This window comes from Leguminivora glycinivorella, chromosome Z (assembly GCF_023078275.1).
Source record: "Leguminivora glycinivorella isolate SPB_JAAS2020 chromosome Z, LegGlyc_1.1, whole genome shotgun sequence".
Lineage (NCBI taxonomy): Eukaryota > Metazoa > Arthropoda > Insecta > Lepidoptera > Tortricidae > Leguminivora > Leguminivora glycinivorella.
The window spans coordinates 45,929,231-45,945,733 of record NC_062998.1 but is presented as its reverse complement, the minus strand read 5'-3'; the positions used below and the strand labels follow the sequence as shown (position 1 = coordinate 45,945,733).

The 16,503-nt window shown below is 39.9% G+C and overlaps 1 protein-coding gene across 1 annotated transcript in view; it reads left to right on the top strand.

Annotated features, from left to right (window-relative positions):
- Positions 1 to 16,503, top strand: part of LOC125240743 (cold shock domain-containing protein E1) — a 76,509-nt gene that overhangs the window by 54,613 nt on the left and 5,393 nt on the right. The window contains exons 15-16 of the mRNA XM_048148791.1: positions 906 to 1,083; positions 1,695 to 1,861. Of these exons, the coding sequence (XP_048004748.1) occupies positions 906 to 1,083; positions 1,695 to 1,861 (345 nt within the window). The remainder of the gene's footprint in view (positions 1 to 905; positions 1,084 to 1,694; positions 1,862 to 16,503) is intronic.

Below are 16,503 nucleotides of genomic sequence, written 5' to 3'. Positions count from 1 at the left end.
GCTACGGTCGAATTAATTATTTTCCCTATTATATAATTATTATTTAGACCGTCATAAATAATTTATAGTGTTTTTAATATTATTGGGTACTATTCAACTTAAATTCAAATAAATCCAAAGTAAATTATATCCAATATTATAAAAAAGTATATAATATTTATGTGTTTAATTGTTTATAATTATTTAATTAGCAACTAAGCACGCAAGTTGACAGGCAAAACTCGCATGAAAATCGGTTCGCTCCGATTCGTGCGATAATCGCACGTTCGAGAAGAAATGTCATACGAGAACCGGTTTAGACGAGTCGAGAAATGTTATGGAAAATTCAACTCTCCGTCTAAACTATTTCGCCTCGCGAGTATCGCATACGATATTCGTATGAGAGTTTTTATTTCTCGCACGAATGTAAACGTTTTCGTACGATAATCGCCAGGCGATTATCGCATACAATAATGTCATACGAATTTCTCGCCCGTTTTGGTCGAGAAACTGTACCATCTAAATGGGGCTTAAAACGCGACCAGTCGACCGGGTCATATCTCACTCATACAAGTATAGTACGTGTTCGTCTACACGAGCATAGATTGTGTGCGTAGGAACGCGTTTATTTTATACTCTTTTGCCCGCGGCTTCGCTCACGTTAGAAAGAGACAAAATGTAGCCTATGTTACTTTCCATCTCTTCAACTATCTCCACTTAAAAAATCACGTCTATTCGTCGCTCCCTTTTGCCGTGAAAGATGGGCAAACAAACAGAAACACACACTTTCCCATTTATAATATTAGTATGAATTCTTGTGTCTATCTTACGTCCCACATCTGTATTTTCAGTTCTTTAATATATATGCCGTGCTGCATGTTTTGTTAATTCCGTTTCACAAAAACTTATACAATTGAATGATACAGGAGGTTTCGGTTTCCTGTCGCTATCGGTGGAAGCGGAGGAGCAGCGGCGGCTGTTCTTCCACATGTCGGAGGTGCGCGGCAACCCCGCCGAGCTGCAGCCGGGCGACACCGTGGAGTTCGTCATGCTCACCAACCCGCGCAACGGCAAGAGCAGTGCCTGCAACGTCGTCAAAGTCTCGTGAGTATAAATATAATATTGCCTATCTATCTATAGCTGGGTCCATGTACAGCGAGGCACGTCGCGTGGCAATGTGTTCGCGCGGCAAATATTCGATGTAACAAATGTGCTTCGGCCGAGTAAAACGTGCGTGTTGTGTCGGTTTAGGTATGTCTACAGCTACACTGAGCGTTTGCTATGTGAACAATTTGCCTCGCGTGCCTCGTCTGTATGGATCCGGCTTATACTAGTAGAATTTGTAAACAAACGTTATTATAAATAAATAAATATTGGGGACACCTTACACAGATCAACTTAGCCCCAAACGAAGCAAAGCTTGTACTATGGGTGTTAAGCGACGATATACATACTTAAACAGATAAACACATACTTTTATATACATAGAAAACATCCATGACTCAGGAACAAATATCTGTGCTCATCACACAAATAAATGTCCTTCCCGGGATTCGAACCCAGGACCGCGGCTTAGCAGGCAGGGTCACTACCGACTGAGCCAGTCCGGTCGTCATGGTTTTGTCATACTTTCAGAAAACTACTAAGAAAATGATAGAGGGTTCTTTTGTGTGTGGTGTTGAAGTGTAAATAAAACGTAATGTTTTGTTGCTTAGCAGCGGCAAGGTGGCGGCGAAGCCCCGGCCGGAGCGGCCCGAGCGGCTGCTGGCGCGGCTGCGCACGGCCTCGCTGGAGGAGTCGGGCGCGCCGCGCGTCATCGTGGTGCGCGGCCCGCGCGGGCCCGACGGCTCCCGCGGCTTCCGTCCGCGCCGCCCCATCGCAGGTACCACCCGCCACCATCACTACCCCCTTACCTACCTACACACATTGCGTTACAATACAACACCTTAGACCGCGCGGCAGCGGAAGTAATTGTTTATCCCTTTCCAGGGCTGCTACTTATGTTTCCGGAATGGACCACTTACAGGAACAATATTGAATATGTTTATATAACAAATAAAATATAACTCTTTGCAAGCAGAATAAAGTTTGTTTCATGTAGCATCATTCCATGTATACATTGTAGCTTCATTTTTAAAAATGTTTCTTTCATCTTCAACGGATTTACTAGTGAAATTTTTCGTGTGACAAATTCTTTTTTTGGATTTTCACCTTGGGTTTACTCAAAAATATCGCATGAATCCTCGGAGGAAATAGAACTGGAATAGCCTTTCAGTTACTTACCCCTCTGCCCAAAAACTTGAACAAATGTGAAAGCCCAGTTCAAAAAGTCACGTAAATACATAGACGAAGTATGCCATATACTGAAAGAGACAAATATACCTACTCTACTCAATCCTCAATCAGTACAATTTTGACGAAATTGACGCACAGATTAGACATAATGTCATTATTACTAGTACTAGTGACAACTAGCGATGCGCAGTCTTCATCGTGAATAAAAGTTGACACCCATTATTGATATTTTAATGAATAAAAGTAGATCTATATTCTATAATTTACTCTCTAATACATCAAGTACATCAAATGAATGATTCAAAGAGTTCTGGGGGGTTACCAGGACGTACTAAAGACGTTCAGTTTAGGTTGAGAGAAAGGGACACAGCTCACACAGCTATATCAGTTACATAGCTCCGTCCCTCTCTCTCAACCTAAACTGAACGGCTTTAGCATGTCATGGTAACCCCCCTGTTCTTGTATCCCTTCCGGTAATAGCAGCTTTCTTCGAAGGGTGTTGAAAATATCCTGGAGTATGCCGGCGGACTCCATTCTTGGGGTCTTTTAATCCTTTGTTTACGAAGTAGTTCTAAATCTGGGTAGCAACCTGTTTATAAATGAAATGAGTATGAGAAAATCAAATATGCACATAACTGTTAGGTATCGACACATCCATGTACTGTTTTCAACAATACACAAAAGAACTGACTTTGTTAAAGCAAATATTTCCCGTGAATTTCCCCTTTTTAAATACTTACTTTGTTTATCGATATGTCTATATGTCATTTTGTGGAGTGACGTCACAAACGTCAACGACCGCGGGTGCAATATATAATTAGTGGCAGTTTTTAAAATAAATAGACCAATCAGTCTTATACAGTGTAATCAAATTACAAGTCGTTATACACTAATCCGCAGCATAAAGTGTTATTTAAGTGATACTCGGCCTAAAACTATATAAAATACGTATAAATAACTTTGAGTGTTGTATACGTGTACCCACTACTACATACAATCAAAATTCGTTTAGTGAAATCACATATGCCTAACACTTTTTTCGGGAAAGTGAGATCAATTGTGACGCATCTAGCAATATAAATCTCCTAGTGAATACATGCACAATGGCACTGTGCATTATTTAATAAATATCACCAAATTAAAATTCTTGCGAGAAACGCCATCTATCGCTAATACGCGAAACTTTTATGACTAGTCGGAAGTAACTGACTGTAACAGTCAAAATACACAAAATGGTAAGCTGTGCAGCGGCTTGTGGCAAGCCTTTGACGGCGTCGGGTGTCGCAAAATGCGCCCAATGCCCCTCCGTGTACCATAAGGCATGCCTAAATATGCAGCCCAACTATCGCGTCCCCGTGGCGTGGTCATGTCCGTCATGTAAAGCTAGGACCCCCAGACGCGATAACACAGACACACCAGTCAAGAACGATGAGCTAGAGGAAGACAGCTTGCCCACGCCCGCCCTGGCTCAGGATGTCGCCGAGCAATTGCGCCTGCTCCGCGTGGAATTCGGAGCCGTGCGCGACGACATTACGGGCCTCCGACGCGAGATAACTGATCTGCGCGACATGGTGGAGGGCTATTCGAATCGCATTGGGGTCGTCGAGGATAGGCTAAAGCGTCTGGAGGAGCGTATGGATGAGGAGCGCCCCTCGGCCACGGCTGACAGTGACTTGGCGGCCACCGTGGCGGCCTTAAAAATGGAACTCAGTGACCGTGACCAAGACCTGCTCCTCAATGATATCGAAATCACTGGAATACCCGAGCTTCAAGGCGAGAGCTCGACTCACCTGGTGTGCCTGGTTGCTCGTAAGCTTGGGGTTGACCTTGAGGAGCGTGACGTAGTGTTCGCCGAACGTGTGGGTGCGCCCCGTCCGGCGGAGGCCGCTGCCGAGGCTGGGAGCTCGCCGAGTGCTGATGCTGCGGTTGCTGCTGGGGCGACAAGGACTCGCCCGCGCCCGCTCGTCGTCAGGCTGGCCCGCCGCGGGCCTCGCGCGGAGCTGCTGCGGGCGGCCCGTGTTCGTCGTGGAGCTGACACCGCCGACTTTGGCCTGCCGGGCAAGCCTTGCCGGTTCTACGTCAACGAGCGTCTCACGAGAACCAACAGGACACTGTTCTACCTTGCCCGACAGGAATGCAAGCGGTTGGACTGGCGGTATCATTGGACCAAGGATGGACGAGTGTATGTTCGTCGTAACAAAGACTCCGCTGCTCGCCGGCTGCGCATAGAATCTGACATTTCTGTGATTTTTGGCAGTGCCTCGGTTTGCTGAGCTCATTTAACTTTCTTCTAGCTCTTTTTTCTATTAAAATGTATATTTATCATTTGTCATCATTCTGGACAGCCAGCCTTTTCAAAAGTATAGTAATGTGTTATAATATATCTTATGTAGACCCGATAATAAACCATCTGTGTATCTTGACACTCATGTACATAAACAAAATTAACACAATCGCCACGCACATTGATAGCACTGAGAGCATCGAACACACTAAACACATTAAAACACTATGTCACTTGTTTACAACACGGCTAACAACAATTACTTTACATTTAAGCCAGAATATTTCTCATTTCGTGTTGTCCAGACGAGCCATGCTTCAAATGTTGTTTACTGAACGGTTAACGGTAAATTATGGACTTGTACGTTATTGGCTAGTAATCTTTCTTCTAAATAAAAATAAAAAAAAATAAACTTTTAGTTGGTTTGTTGAATCCATGCTCGCTAGGTACTAAGCATGAAGAGTTAGTTGTAGCAATGCAAAACCATTCCGTCGATATTATGGCAATATGTGAAACATGGCTTAAGGAAGGACAAAACGCACGCGCCCCGGTTATACCTGGATACAAACTAAAACACGTGGCTCGACCTTTAGATATGCGCTCGCGGGGCGGTGGAGTGGGGTATTACATAAGATGCGGTATCAATGCGCGCAAATTAACTCATCCCGATGCAAAGCCTATCGAACAAATGTGGCTTAGCCTTAGTGTTAAGGGTACGAAGGTCGCTATTGGTACGGCATATCGGCCGCCGTGGATGTCTGTGGATATTTTCTTGGACGCTTTGAGTGACTCCGTGAGCTCATTTGCAAGTTTTAATTTTATAATTTTACTGGGGGACTTTAATATTAATATGTTAAATGAAAATGAGGTAAGTGCACAAAAATTATCGAACTTTTTACGCTGTTTTAACCTAAAGCAATATGTTAATCAGCCTACTCACTTCACTGCTCATAGTAGTACACTTTTAGACTTAGTTTGTACTGATGCGCCAGTTTGTGCCACTTGCGTAGACTATATTCCGGACCTCAGTGCGCACGCATTTGTAACATGCAAGATAAACATAAAAATGGAAAAACCGGCTCCCAAATGTATCACATATAGACCGCTTAAGCAAATAAATATGACTGATTTTGATCGTGATTTGCGCCTTATTAAGTGGGAAGATATAATTACTTTGCCCACTGTTGGCTCGATGGTACAATTATTTAATTTTTATCTAATCTCCCTGTTTAACGTTCATTCTCCTCGTAAAACAACCTGCATAAAGCCGCGGGACAGTCCATGGATTACTCAAACAGTAAAGAAGATGATGAGTCTACGGAACGAAGCTCACAAAAGGTATAAGCGTACGGGTTTGGAGGCGCATAAGCAGTATTATAAGGATTTCAAACATTTAGTCACCGCTGCTTTGTGTAATGAAAAGCGAGCATATTTCTCTCAAAAAGTCAACTGTCACTCTAAAAATTCAAAAGTTTTATGGAAAAACCTAAAAAATGACATTTTTATTGATCAAAATAAACAGCTAGCAAGCCATTTTAATGACCCAAATATTATTAACCAACATTTTCTCAATATACCTAATAATAATTCAATACCACTTAGTCATCTCACTTATTTTGAGTACCATAGATTTAGTTCTTCTCAGTTTTCTTTAAAACCCGTAACTGAAAGCCAAGTTTCAAAAATAATTAAGAGTCTCAAATCTAACGCTCAGGGAATCGATGCAGTTACACTGGAAATGATAACTCTAACTTTGCCTCATACTTTGGAAGCTATTACATGTATAGTCAACACGTCTATTTTAACTTCTGAGTTTCCCGATGCCTGGAAGGTTGCCGTGGTGCGCCCCATTCCCAAGATCCGTGAGCCTACTCAAATTAAAGACTTAAGACCCATAAGTATATTACCTTGTCTCTCTAAAGTCCTAGAAAAAGTGGTTTGTCAACAATTAACTGATTATTTAGAAAAAAATAACATAAGGTGGATGTACTAGTGCTCGACGCGGTACTAGTACTCGTCACCCATGGTTTAAATAGCGATTAATAAGATAAGATTACCGTTACATTGATCGCAATTAGATTTATTAGATGAGAAATGTTTGTAGCCTTCACATTCCATACGCCATATTATAAAATATAGAAACTTTTTTCAATTAATGAATAATATATGTGATGACATTGTCATGAGCAATCAATCTCTCAATTTTGTTAGCGATTTGGTTAAGCTTTGCTCGTATTTGCTGACTTATTTAAAATACTTTCACGGTAAGTTGTGAAGATATTCTATAATTGTGTTGGTGCTAGAATGTGCGGGAAGATATTTAAGTAATTAAATGTCGATTTCGTTCATTGTTACTGTGATAAACAAGCGTGTCATTTATTAGGACTGAAAACCGTCGCAAGTCTAAAACTCGACACGGCTGGCATTTATTGGGACTGTTACGTTATTTTCCAAGTCCCAATGTTTGTCGAGCTGTTTTTTCAGGATATCACGATTAAAGTAGCCAAAACGAATCGTTTACAGTTTCATATTATCAGCATATTTTTCTGTAAGTCACATTAACTTTACTGAAAAAAACAAATTACATGCACATAGACAGTTTTTTGTATATCTTTTTCGGTTTTATTGATATGTTTTCTCGTTAAATGTAGTGAAATCTGTATAATTTCTTTGGGTAGTGCTTGACATGTCATTTTTCACAAAACTTTGGGTATATTTTCAGAAATGCCGCCTGATAAAGGTCAGTGGAAGAGATATTCTCAAAAAGATTTAGAAAAGGCCATAGAAGATGTGTTAAGGGGTTCGTCCATCGCCTCGGCAGCAAAGAAATTTGGTATCCCTCGAGCAACCTTGTCCAATAAAGTTAATACATAATTTATTTTGCTCAAAATGCGGAGCCGACTTATTCTATTTTATTACATAAATGTAACACGTAAAAAGTAAATGTTATCAACAGAATACGTTTTTTTTTATTAAATTATTTAATTTTGTAGTAAATTTTAACCCAAAACACTTGTTTTTTACTGTTTTTCCTGAATCATACTTAGATGTCACCTATTAGGACTGCCAGCAAAAGCACCTGTCAGTTATTCGGACAAGCGTATTGACTTACGTTTTATTTAATTTTGAGATTTTTTTATATTATCACTGTATGAAACTAATTGCATTTAACAAAGTTAAAGGTCACATCTCCCAAAAAAGATGGATATGTTTTGTATAGATGGGTAAATTATCGTAATATCACGAAACACATAAATATTTTCCCTTAACCTGTCGAGCAGTGGTACATCCACCTTATTACCAGTATATCAGTCAGGCTTCCGCAAGAACATTGGGACGGCCACAGCACTGCTCGACGTTACTGATAATATCTTGGCAGCTCAGGACCGGGGACAAGGTACCATTCTAACATTATTAGATTTTTCTAGGGCTTTTGATACGATAGATATTTCGCTCTTGTTGTCAAAGCTGTCATACTACGGGTTTGAAATGGACAGCTTGAAATGGTTCGCAAGTTACTTAAGTAATCGGAGCCAGCTAGTGGAATTGCAAGCCTCCAATGGCAGGGCAATTGTGTCCGAAATACTTCCGGTTACAAGAGGCGTGCCGCAAGGCTCTATTTTAGGTCCAGTTTTGTTTATATTATACAGTCGTGACATAATACAGGCAATTAAACATTGTAACTACCATATCTATGCCGACGACTTACAGCTTTACGTCCCGTGTAGTTTGCATAATATAGACTCAGGAATTCGAAAGTTAAACGAAGATCTTGAGCGCATTGCTGGATGGTCACAATCAAACGCACTTACTCTAAACCCTCTAAAGTCTAAATTCATGTTATTGGGTACAAAAAAACAAGTACAGAGGATGTCTGAAAGTAATTTTGAAGTGCGCATCAACGGTAATGTCCTGGAACGTGTTGAAGAGACTAGAAACCTGGGGCTTCTTATGGACGAGGAACTAAGGTTTGAAAAACATGTGCTCTGTGCGGTCCGAAATTGCTTTTATAGACTTAAGCTACTTTATAGAATAAGATACTTCCTTAGTATTGAGCTTAGGGTGAGGTTATGCGATGCACTTGTTCTTTCACAGTTTGATTACTGCGATACAGTATATGGGCCACGCCTTCTGTCGCGTACTCAGAGATTAATACAAAGAGTGCAAAACGCCTGTGCGCGTTATTGTTTTGATATCCCTCCACGAGCGCATGTAACGCCATATTTAAATAAGAACTCCATTCTAAAAATGTCCACGCGGCAAAAGATCCATTTAGCGTCGCTTATGTTCGGCATTGTTCACCATCAGATACCTTCGTACCTTTACGATAAGCTGACATGGGCGCACAACTCCAGATCCTCAGAGGTTAGGACGTCTAGGTACCTGCAACTTGTCTGTCCTCGTCATCACTCAGCGGCCTTTCGTGGTTGTTTCCAGTACGCTGGTATGAAGATCTGGAATGACTTGCCTCCACCAATCCGTTCGCTGAAGTCGTTAACTGGTTTCAAGTCAAACTGTCGTGCGCACTTTTTACAAATTCAAACGGAAACTTTCACGTAGCATGTCTTTCACTTACACATTTATACATTCTCACTCACTTATACATTTTCACTATACGAGTACCTACCTACTTTGTTTTCTGTGGCAAAAATTTAAATTTTGAACTGCGGTTCACTAACACAGTTGGTATTGTTGTCCTACCGTCAAAATATTTTATAAATTCTTATTTTTTTTTTTTTTTTTGTAACGGCTGTTGTGTTTTTTATTTTTTATAATTTGATTTTGTATGTTTATTTTAATTATTCTTTTGTTTTTTTTTTCTTAATTGTTTTTATGTGTCGTTGGCGTACGTGCCGCCACTAAACCTAGGTCCTCACAGAAAACCAGCGCTGCGGGTTGCCGTGGCACCATGCTGAGTGAGGGTCCTATTTAGCGTCCATTGTATGTTTTGTTTGCATGCCTTCTTCTTTTTGTGTGTACCATGTTGTGACGTTAAATAAATGAATTCTATTCTATTCTATTCTATTCTATTCTATTTTGTCAATCTCTAGTTTCTGTGAGAAATTATTCTAGGCCTAATAATTAAGTAAATACACAATATTGAGACATGATAGTAAATACGCGTGTCGCAGATATCAATAATGAACAAGATTTTCAGTCATATCTAGAATGTTTTAATATTAAACATTAATATCACATATCGCTTACCGGTGAAACGACAAATTATTGTTTTGTTATTTAGAAACTTGATTTCGGTTTTTGTTTTTACAACCCCGTACCATACAGGCCTCTCGTCTTGAAATTGATGTATATACAAATAATTATCTTTATTGAGTATAAATCAACAAAAGTAAACGAAAACATTATGCATCATTCAAAGAGAGAGAGTAGTTAACAACAAATCGACGTCATAGAAACGCGGGGCCATAAACCTTCACCATAAACTATATCTAATGAAATTCTATTATCTTTGTTTAAATACAATTTCACAATCGATTTATGGTAATTCACAAAATCGCTTCTCCACGGATCGCTGGTAATTAAATATGCCCGCATATGCCATGAGCACAAGTAATAAACACTCAGCCACCTCAAGCTTATACAAATAAAGTATAGATTTCCATTTGTACGCAATTTTAGTCATTTTTTATTATTCTTATATATTTTAGATAATTTTTTTGTCATATGTCAGATTAATGACATTTATCTAATCACGTAGACTCGATTTAAGACCCCTTATTCCTTAGAGCGCTCATCAATTTCGCGAAACGGCCATCGATAGATGGCGTTGGCGCTCGGTACGCGAGCACCGGCAACTCAACGCGCGTTTCAACGCAGACACGAATAATCTTGATAGTTTTGAATTAAATTGCTAATAACATAATTTTCAATTTTATATGGGGACTCTTTATTTAATTTCATATTCTTGGTATGGTAGTAGTAAATAAGGTATATGAATGTAGTAAAAGTATAGTATTAGTCTACATGTACATATATAAATTCAGGTTTCCTAATTGATTGATTCAACAACCAACACCGCTGAGCCGAAACTACGAAAGCTAGAAAGACGAAATTTATATAGATTGCATTAACAAAATTTCGAAGAGATAAGAATCGATTATGAAAATTTACACCCCTAGTAGAGGGAAAAAGGGGGTGAAAGTTTGTAGCGGGATCAATTTGTATTTTTTTTATTAGGAAAATTTTAGTTAGGAACTTGAAATTAGAGAATAGTTTAATAGTGATTTCTGTTTTTTAAGGTTCCGTAGTCAACTAGGAACTCTTATAGTTTCGCCATGTCTGTCTGTCCATCCGTCCGTCCGTCCGTCCGTCCGTCCGTCCGTCCGCGGATAATCTCAGTAACCGTAAGCACTAGAAAGCTGAAATTTAGTAACAATATGTATATCAATCACGTCAACAAAGTGCAAAAATACCCCTACATGTAAAGTGGAGCTGATTTTTTTTTTCATTCCAACCCCAACGTGTGATATATTTTTGGATAGGTATTTAAAAATGAATAAGGGTTTACTAAGATCGTTTTTTGATAATATTAATATTTTCGGAAATTATCACAGTTATAGTGACTTTCATATTTTTATAAGAACAGCATGCACTTACGTCCAGAACAGTGACATTTGGTGCATTGGAACTGCTCATGATGTGTCACTTTTTAACCGTCGCCTCAAATCTGAGAGATTTGAGGCGAGGTTCTCAATTCGTCTGTATGTTTATTTATTTTTTTCATTTTTTTATGTTTGTTCCTCGATATCTCCGTTGTTACTGGACCGATTAAAAAAAAATTATTGAAGGTATATGAATACAGATAAAAAAAAAGTAGTAGATAAAAAAAATATCTGCCCCCTCTTTACATGTAGGGGTACCCTAATAAAACATTTATTATTATTAACGACCTTCCACATATTTATAATGAGCCCAAACATGATGGGGTTATGATGAGGAGAATAGCAGTTCTGTTGACCACCTCCTGACTCCATCATGAGAACTTGGACCTCGTCTAGTTCGATGGTGCTCGTCAGCCCAAATCTAATGAGCCCAAACATGATGGGGTTATGATGAGGAGAATAGCAGTTCTGTTGGCCACCTCCTGACTCCATCATGAGACCCTGGGCCTCATCTAGTGCGATGGTGCTCGTCAGCCCAAATCTAATGAGCCCAAACATGATGGGGTTATGATGAGGAGAATAGCAGCAGTTCTGTTGACCACCTCCTGACTCCATCATGAGACCCTGGACCTCATCTAGTTCGATAGTGCTCGTCAGCCCAAATCTAATGAGCCCAAACATGATGGGGTTATGATGAGGAGAATAGCAGTTCTGTTGACCACCTCCTGACTCCATCATGAGACCTTGGACCTCATCTAGTTCGATGGTGCTCGTCAGCCCAAATCTAATGAGCCCGAACATGATGGGGTTATGATGAGGAGAATAGCAGTTCTGTTGGCCACCTCCTGACCCCGTCATGAGACCTTGGACCTCATCTAGTTCGAAGGTGCTCGTCAGCCCAAATCTAATGAGCCCAAACATGATGGGGTTATGATGAGGAGAATAGCAGTTCTGTTGACCACCTCCTGACTCCATCATGAGACCTTGGACCTCATCTAGATCGATGGTGCTCATCAGCCCAAATCTAATGAGTCCAAACATGGTGGAGTTATGATAAGTAGAATAGCAGTTCTGTTGAACATCTTCTGCCTGACTCCATCATCATGAGAACCAGAACCTCATCCTGGTCCCAAAATATAATAATAATTCAAACTCTCAACAAATTTCACGTATAACTTAAAATCCAAAATCATATGAAAAGCATGTCGAATGCTAAAATTGCATAAGGTGTAAAAAGGATCAAGATTTGTTTAGTCGCAGTTTACGGCACTTCTCGGAACTATCGCGCTGCTTACGAAAGCTAGGTGCGCCGGACGATCAAACGCAGGTCCGTTGTCTTCGAGCGCTCGGCGCAGACTGAGCGGGCTCGCGTTAGCACAGTGTCTTTTATTCGAATTTTAGGTGTTTTAAAAACATATCTATCGACAGAAAGGTATGTCTTATATGTATGATTTTTTTCTTATAGGTCAATAAGAAGTTCTAGTTTAGGATAATATTATTTAAGAGTTACAAAAAATGCAGGAATCGCAGGAAAAATACATAATGTAAACCTCTTTTTATCGAAAAAATGGGGAGGATACGGAAGGTTATTTATCCACCATTTCAAGTAAATCTTAAAATGTCAAAGTATTAGCTAACTCGTACAGGATATAACAAATAGGATTGTGATCATTTATTACCCCAAATAACATTTTTAACAGCACAATCACGATTCTAAACGAGCTATTCCACTACGAAATTTGAAAACGTCTTCCGAAAAAACTGATTTTTCGGAAGTATAAAAAGACATATTTTAAAGTAGTACCAATTGACTTTCTAGCTTAAGATATGTACTTTTAGGAACATTATCATTTTTTTAATAATCATTTATAGTTTCTTTATAATTTTGAATGAAAAAGGTTCTATTTTGCAAAAAACGCTCGTCTTTAGGAATAAGGCCTCTTAAAACTCGCTTGATGATAATAAATACTTTTCAAACGGGATGTACAGTTGTACACTCAGTTCAACCTTACTTGTCCAATCATGTAAACAAACACTGCTGGAAAACATTATCTCACTTTTCTCTGGAATTACTGTGATTACGAAAGGATGACACAAAAAACTCCTGACATTACGAAGTCTAGATAGTCTAATGAGTCGTAATGTTGGGATGACAACTTATCGTTATGAACGATCGATATTAACGTTTGAGTTTGTATAGCTTGGAAAAAATGCGTTGATATTAAAGCCTGACAAGTTTTTATTTGACCCTCGCCGCGTTGCGGATTTTCAGCTGAACTAATTTCTTTTACTGGCAAGGATTACTATTTGACACCCGTTGTCGAAAGTCATCGAATGCCAGTGATGTAAACATGAAGCAAATATTTTAAATTTTCTAACGGTTTCATCGCAATTTTGTCCAAAATAATATGATTAAAAGTGAAAATAATTATACTAAACGTGATAAATTACTTACAACAAAAAAGGATGAAGGATTCGACAGCATTTCGATACCAATGTTCTGAAATAGGTTATTGACAAGTTCGGGACTGACAGTTTATAGTGCGGTTCTCCTGTATTAATTTGTTGGTTTCGCGTTTAGCCTAATATATTTTTTGTTCTAATTTAAGGTGTCTGTAGCTCTGCCGTGAAAAATATGTATAGAAATAAGGAGGCCGTTCCATAACTGCCACCAGTACAGAACAAGGTCCCACGAAAAAAGAAAATAAACATCGATGACTTCGATTAAGGCACAAGATTCATGGATTTTAGGCTGTGCGGAAAGAAGTAGCGAGTCTTAAAACCTTGCTTTTTAAATTTTGATTCTCTAAAACCATGTTTTAATTTTCTACAAATATTAACGGGTAACCAGTACACGCTGTCCCCAATACGTATGACGTCGGCACATTATTGCCATATGAAAGCGGTTTGTAGCGACACTCTTTCAGGGTCAAATAAAATCTTGTCAGGCTATAACTACAATAATTTATCAGATTTTTTAACAGACTTCTTTACGTAGAAGGAGGAGGTACTGTATTCAGTTGCGTGTTTATGTTTTATGTACTTATGTTCACCGAAGACTCCGAGACCCGTGATCGTGATGAAAAGTGAGACAAGCCTTTTTCACAGGATTATTGCAAATGTGACGAAAAAGAAAATTTTGATTTAAACATAGATATTGTGTGACGTAAAATTGAAAATCCTCTGATGACGTCAGCAGCGAAATTATCGTTAATACATAATTTTATCGACACTTACAATCACTAGTAAGTCTTTGACCATATTTGACGTTTCGTTTGTTTACTATATTGGACAAGTAAGGTTTAACTGACTTTACGATAGTTTTTATTTAAGAGGCTTGATTTTAACATTATGTAAGAACAAACTTAATTGTGATTATAATAGATTTTTTTTTGTCAAAATGTGCGCGTGTACTGACAGTAATCATTATATATTTTTGGCATGTGTATTTCCTCACCCCCCTCGAAATTCGGCAGACTTTTTGTAAGCCAATGCAACATGAAGGCGCTTCCAGTTTATTTTTCCTCCGAGCATGGATCGGATATTTTCGACTTTAAGGGAGGAAGTCCCATCGAAGATCAATATATATCGACGGTTTAATGAATTTGTTCGCGGGCATAGTATGTTTACGGATGGATTAAAAAAAGGCTCAAAATTAGCTATTATCCCACAAAATATAAATGCTGTGCGCGACCTCATAATCACAGTATAAGGACGACTGAGTAGTTACTCTCCGGTAGCGGCGACGCGAAAGGTACCTACTGCGTTCGAAAGCACGTGGTTAAACAAAATTACTATACATGTTACTCGACAAGTCCAACCAAAGTAAGATAATGTTATTTAATACTATCAACTATAAGTATTAGTATAATAATACCACATTATATCAGTCAGAAAACACAAAAAAATATACGTTTATCCAAATCAGCTTGCATGTGTTGCGTACTTACACGACGCGCTTGTGTGCACCCCGCGCGGCGTACGTTTGTTAGAAAAGTTATTATTATAGGGAGCCTGTTATGTCCCACTGCTGGGCAAAGGCCTCCCCCCTCTTTTTCCAATCTTCCCGATCTCGGGCAGTTCCGGGCCAATCATTAAGGAAGCAATCCATGTCGTCCCGCCATCGCCGGCGGGGTCTGCCAAATCCTCGCGTTAGGCCGGGTTGCCACTCTGTGGCAATCTTAGCCCACAGCTCACTCGGCATGGGGCAGACGTGTCCAGCCCAGTCCTACTTTAGCTTGGCCGCTTTCCGAGCCACATCGACAATTTTTGTCTTGGAGCGCAGCGTAGTGTTCCGGATACGATCCATTAATTTTACGCTTAATATGCTGCGCTCCATAGCTCGCTGGCAAACCCCGAGTTTGGACCTCTGAGACGCTGTCAAAGACCAAGTTTGTGCAACGTAGGTGAGAATTGGAAGTATGCACATGTCGATGACTCTCCGCTTGAGTGACAATGGGAGATCACCTTTCATCAGATGTTTCATGGACCAATAGCTCCTCCAGGCGTCTCCAGTCCGTCGTTCGACTTCCTTCTCTTGTCGCGCCTGGAAGGAAACTAGTTGGCCCAAGTAAATATACTCCTGGACATGTGCAACAGATCCTCCGTTTATCTCAATCCTACATGGGGTGCTACAGTTGGTCATTAGCATGGTCTTCGACATATTCATCTCAAGTCCAACCTCGAGGCTCGCGTTGCACAGGTCTTGTAGCATTGATTGTAGATCGGAAGCAGTTGTGGAGGAGAATAAAACAATGTCGTCAGCGAATCGAAGATTACTTAGTCTTCTATCTCCGACGACAAGGCTCCTCCCTCCCCAACTTGGCACAAGCTTCCGGAAGACATGTTCCAGTGTGCTGGTAAATAGTTTCGGCGACAACGGATCTCCTTGTTTGACTCCCTTTTGAATGTTGTAGGGCGGACCGGTGGATTGTAGTTTGATGGCGGCTGTACTATTTTGACATATGGCGGTTAAAAGCTGAATATAACTAGGGTCTATCTCTTGACTACGCAAAGCTGTGAAAATGGAATCGTGGTGAAGACTGTCAAACGCCTTGGAATAATCGACGAATGCAATGTAGACTGGAATATTGTACTCTTGGCATTTCTCAATTATCTGATTAAGCGCCTGTAAGTGGTCGGTGGTAGAGAGGCCTGGGCGGAATCCACGATCGAGCGTTCCTGATATACGGTTTTCTATTATTTTAAGGAATATTTTGTAAAGATGGGAAACAAGGCTGATAGGACGGTAATTTCCTATGTCGGACTTGTCTCTCTTCTTATACAGCAAAATCATGTTGGAATGGCACATTTTCTGGGGAA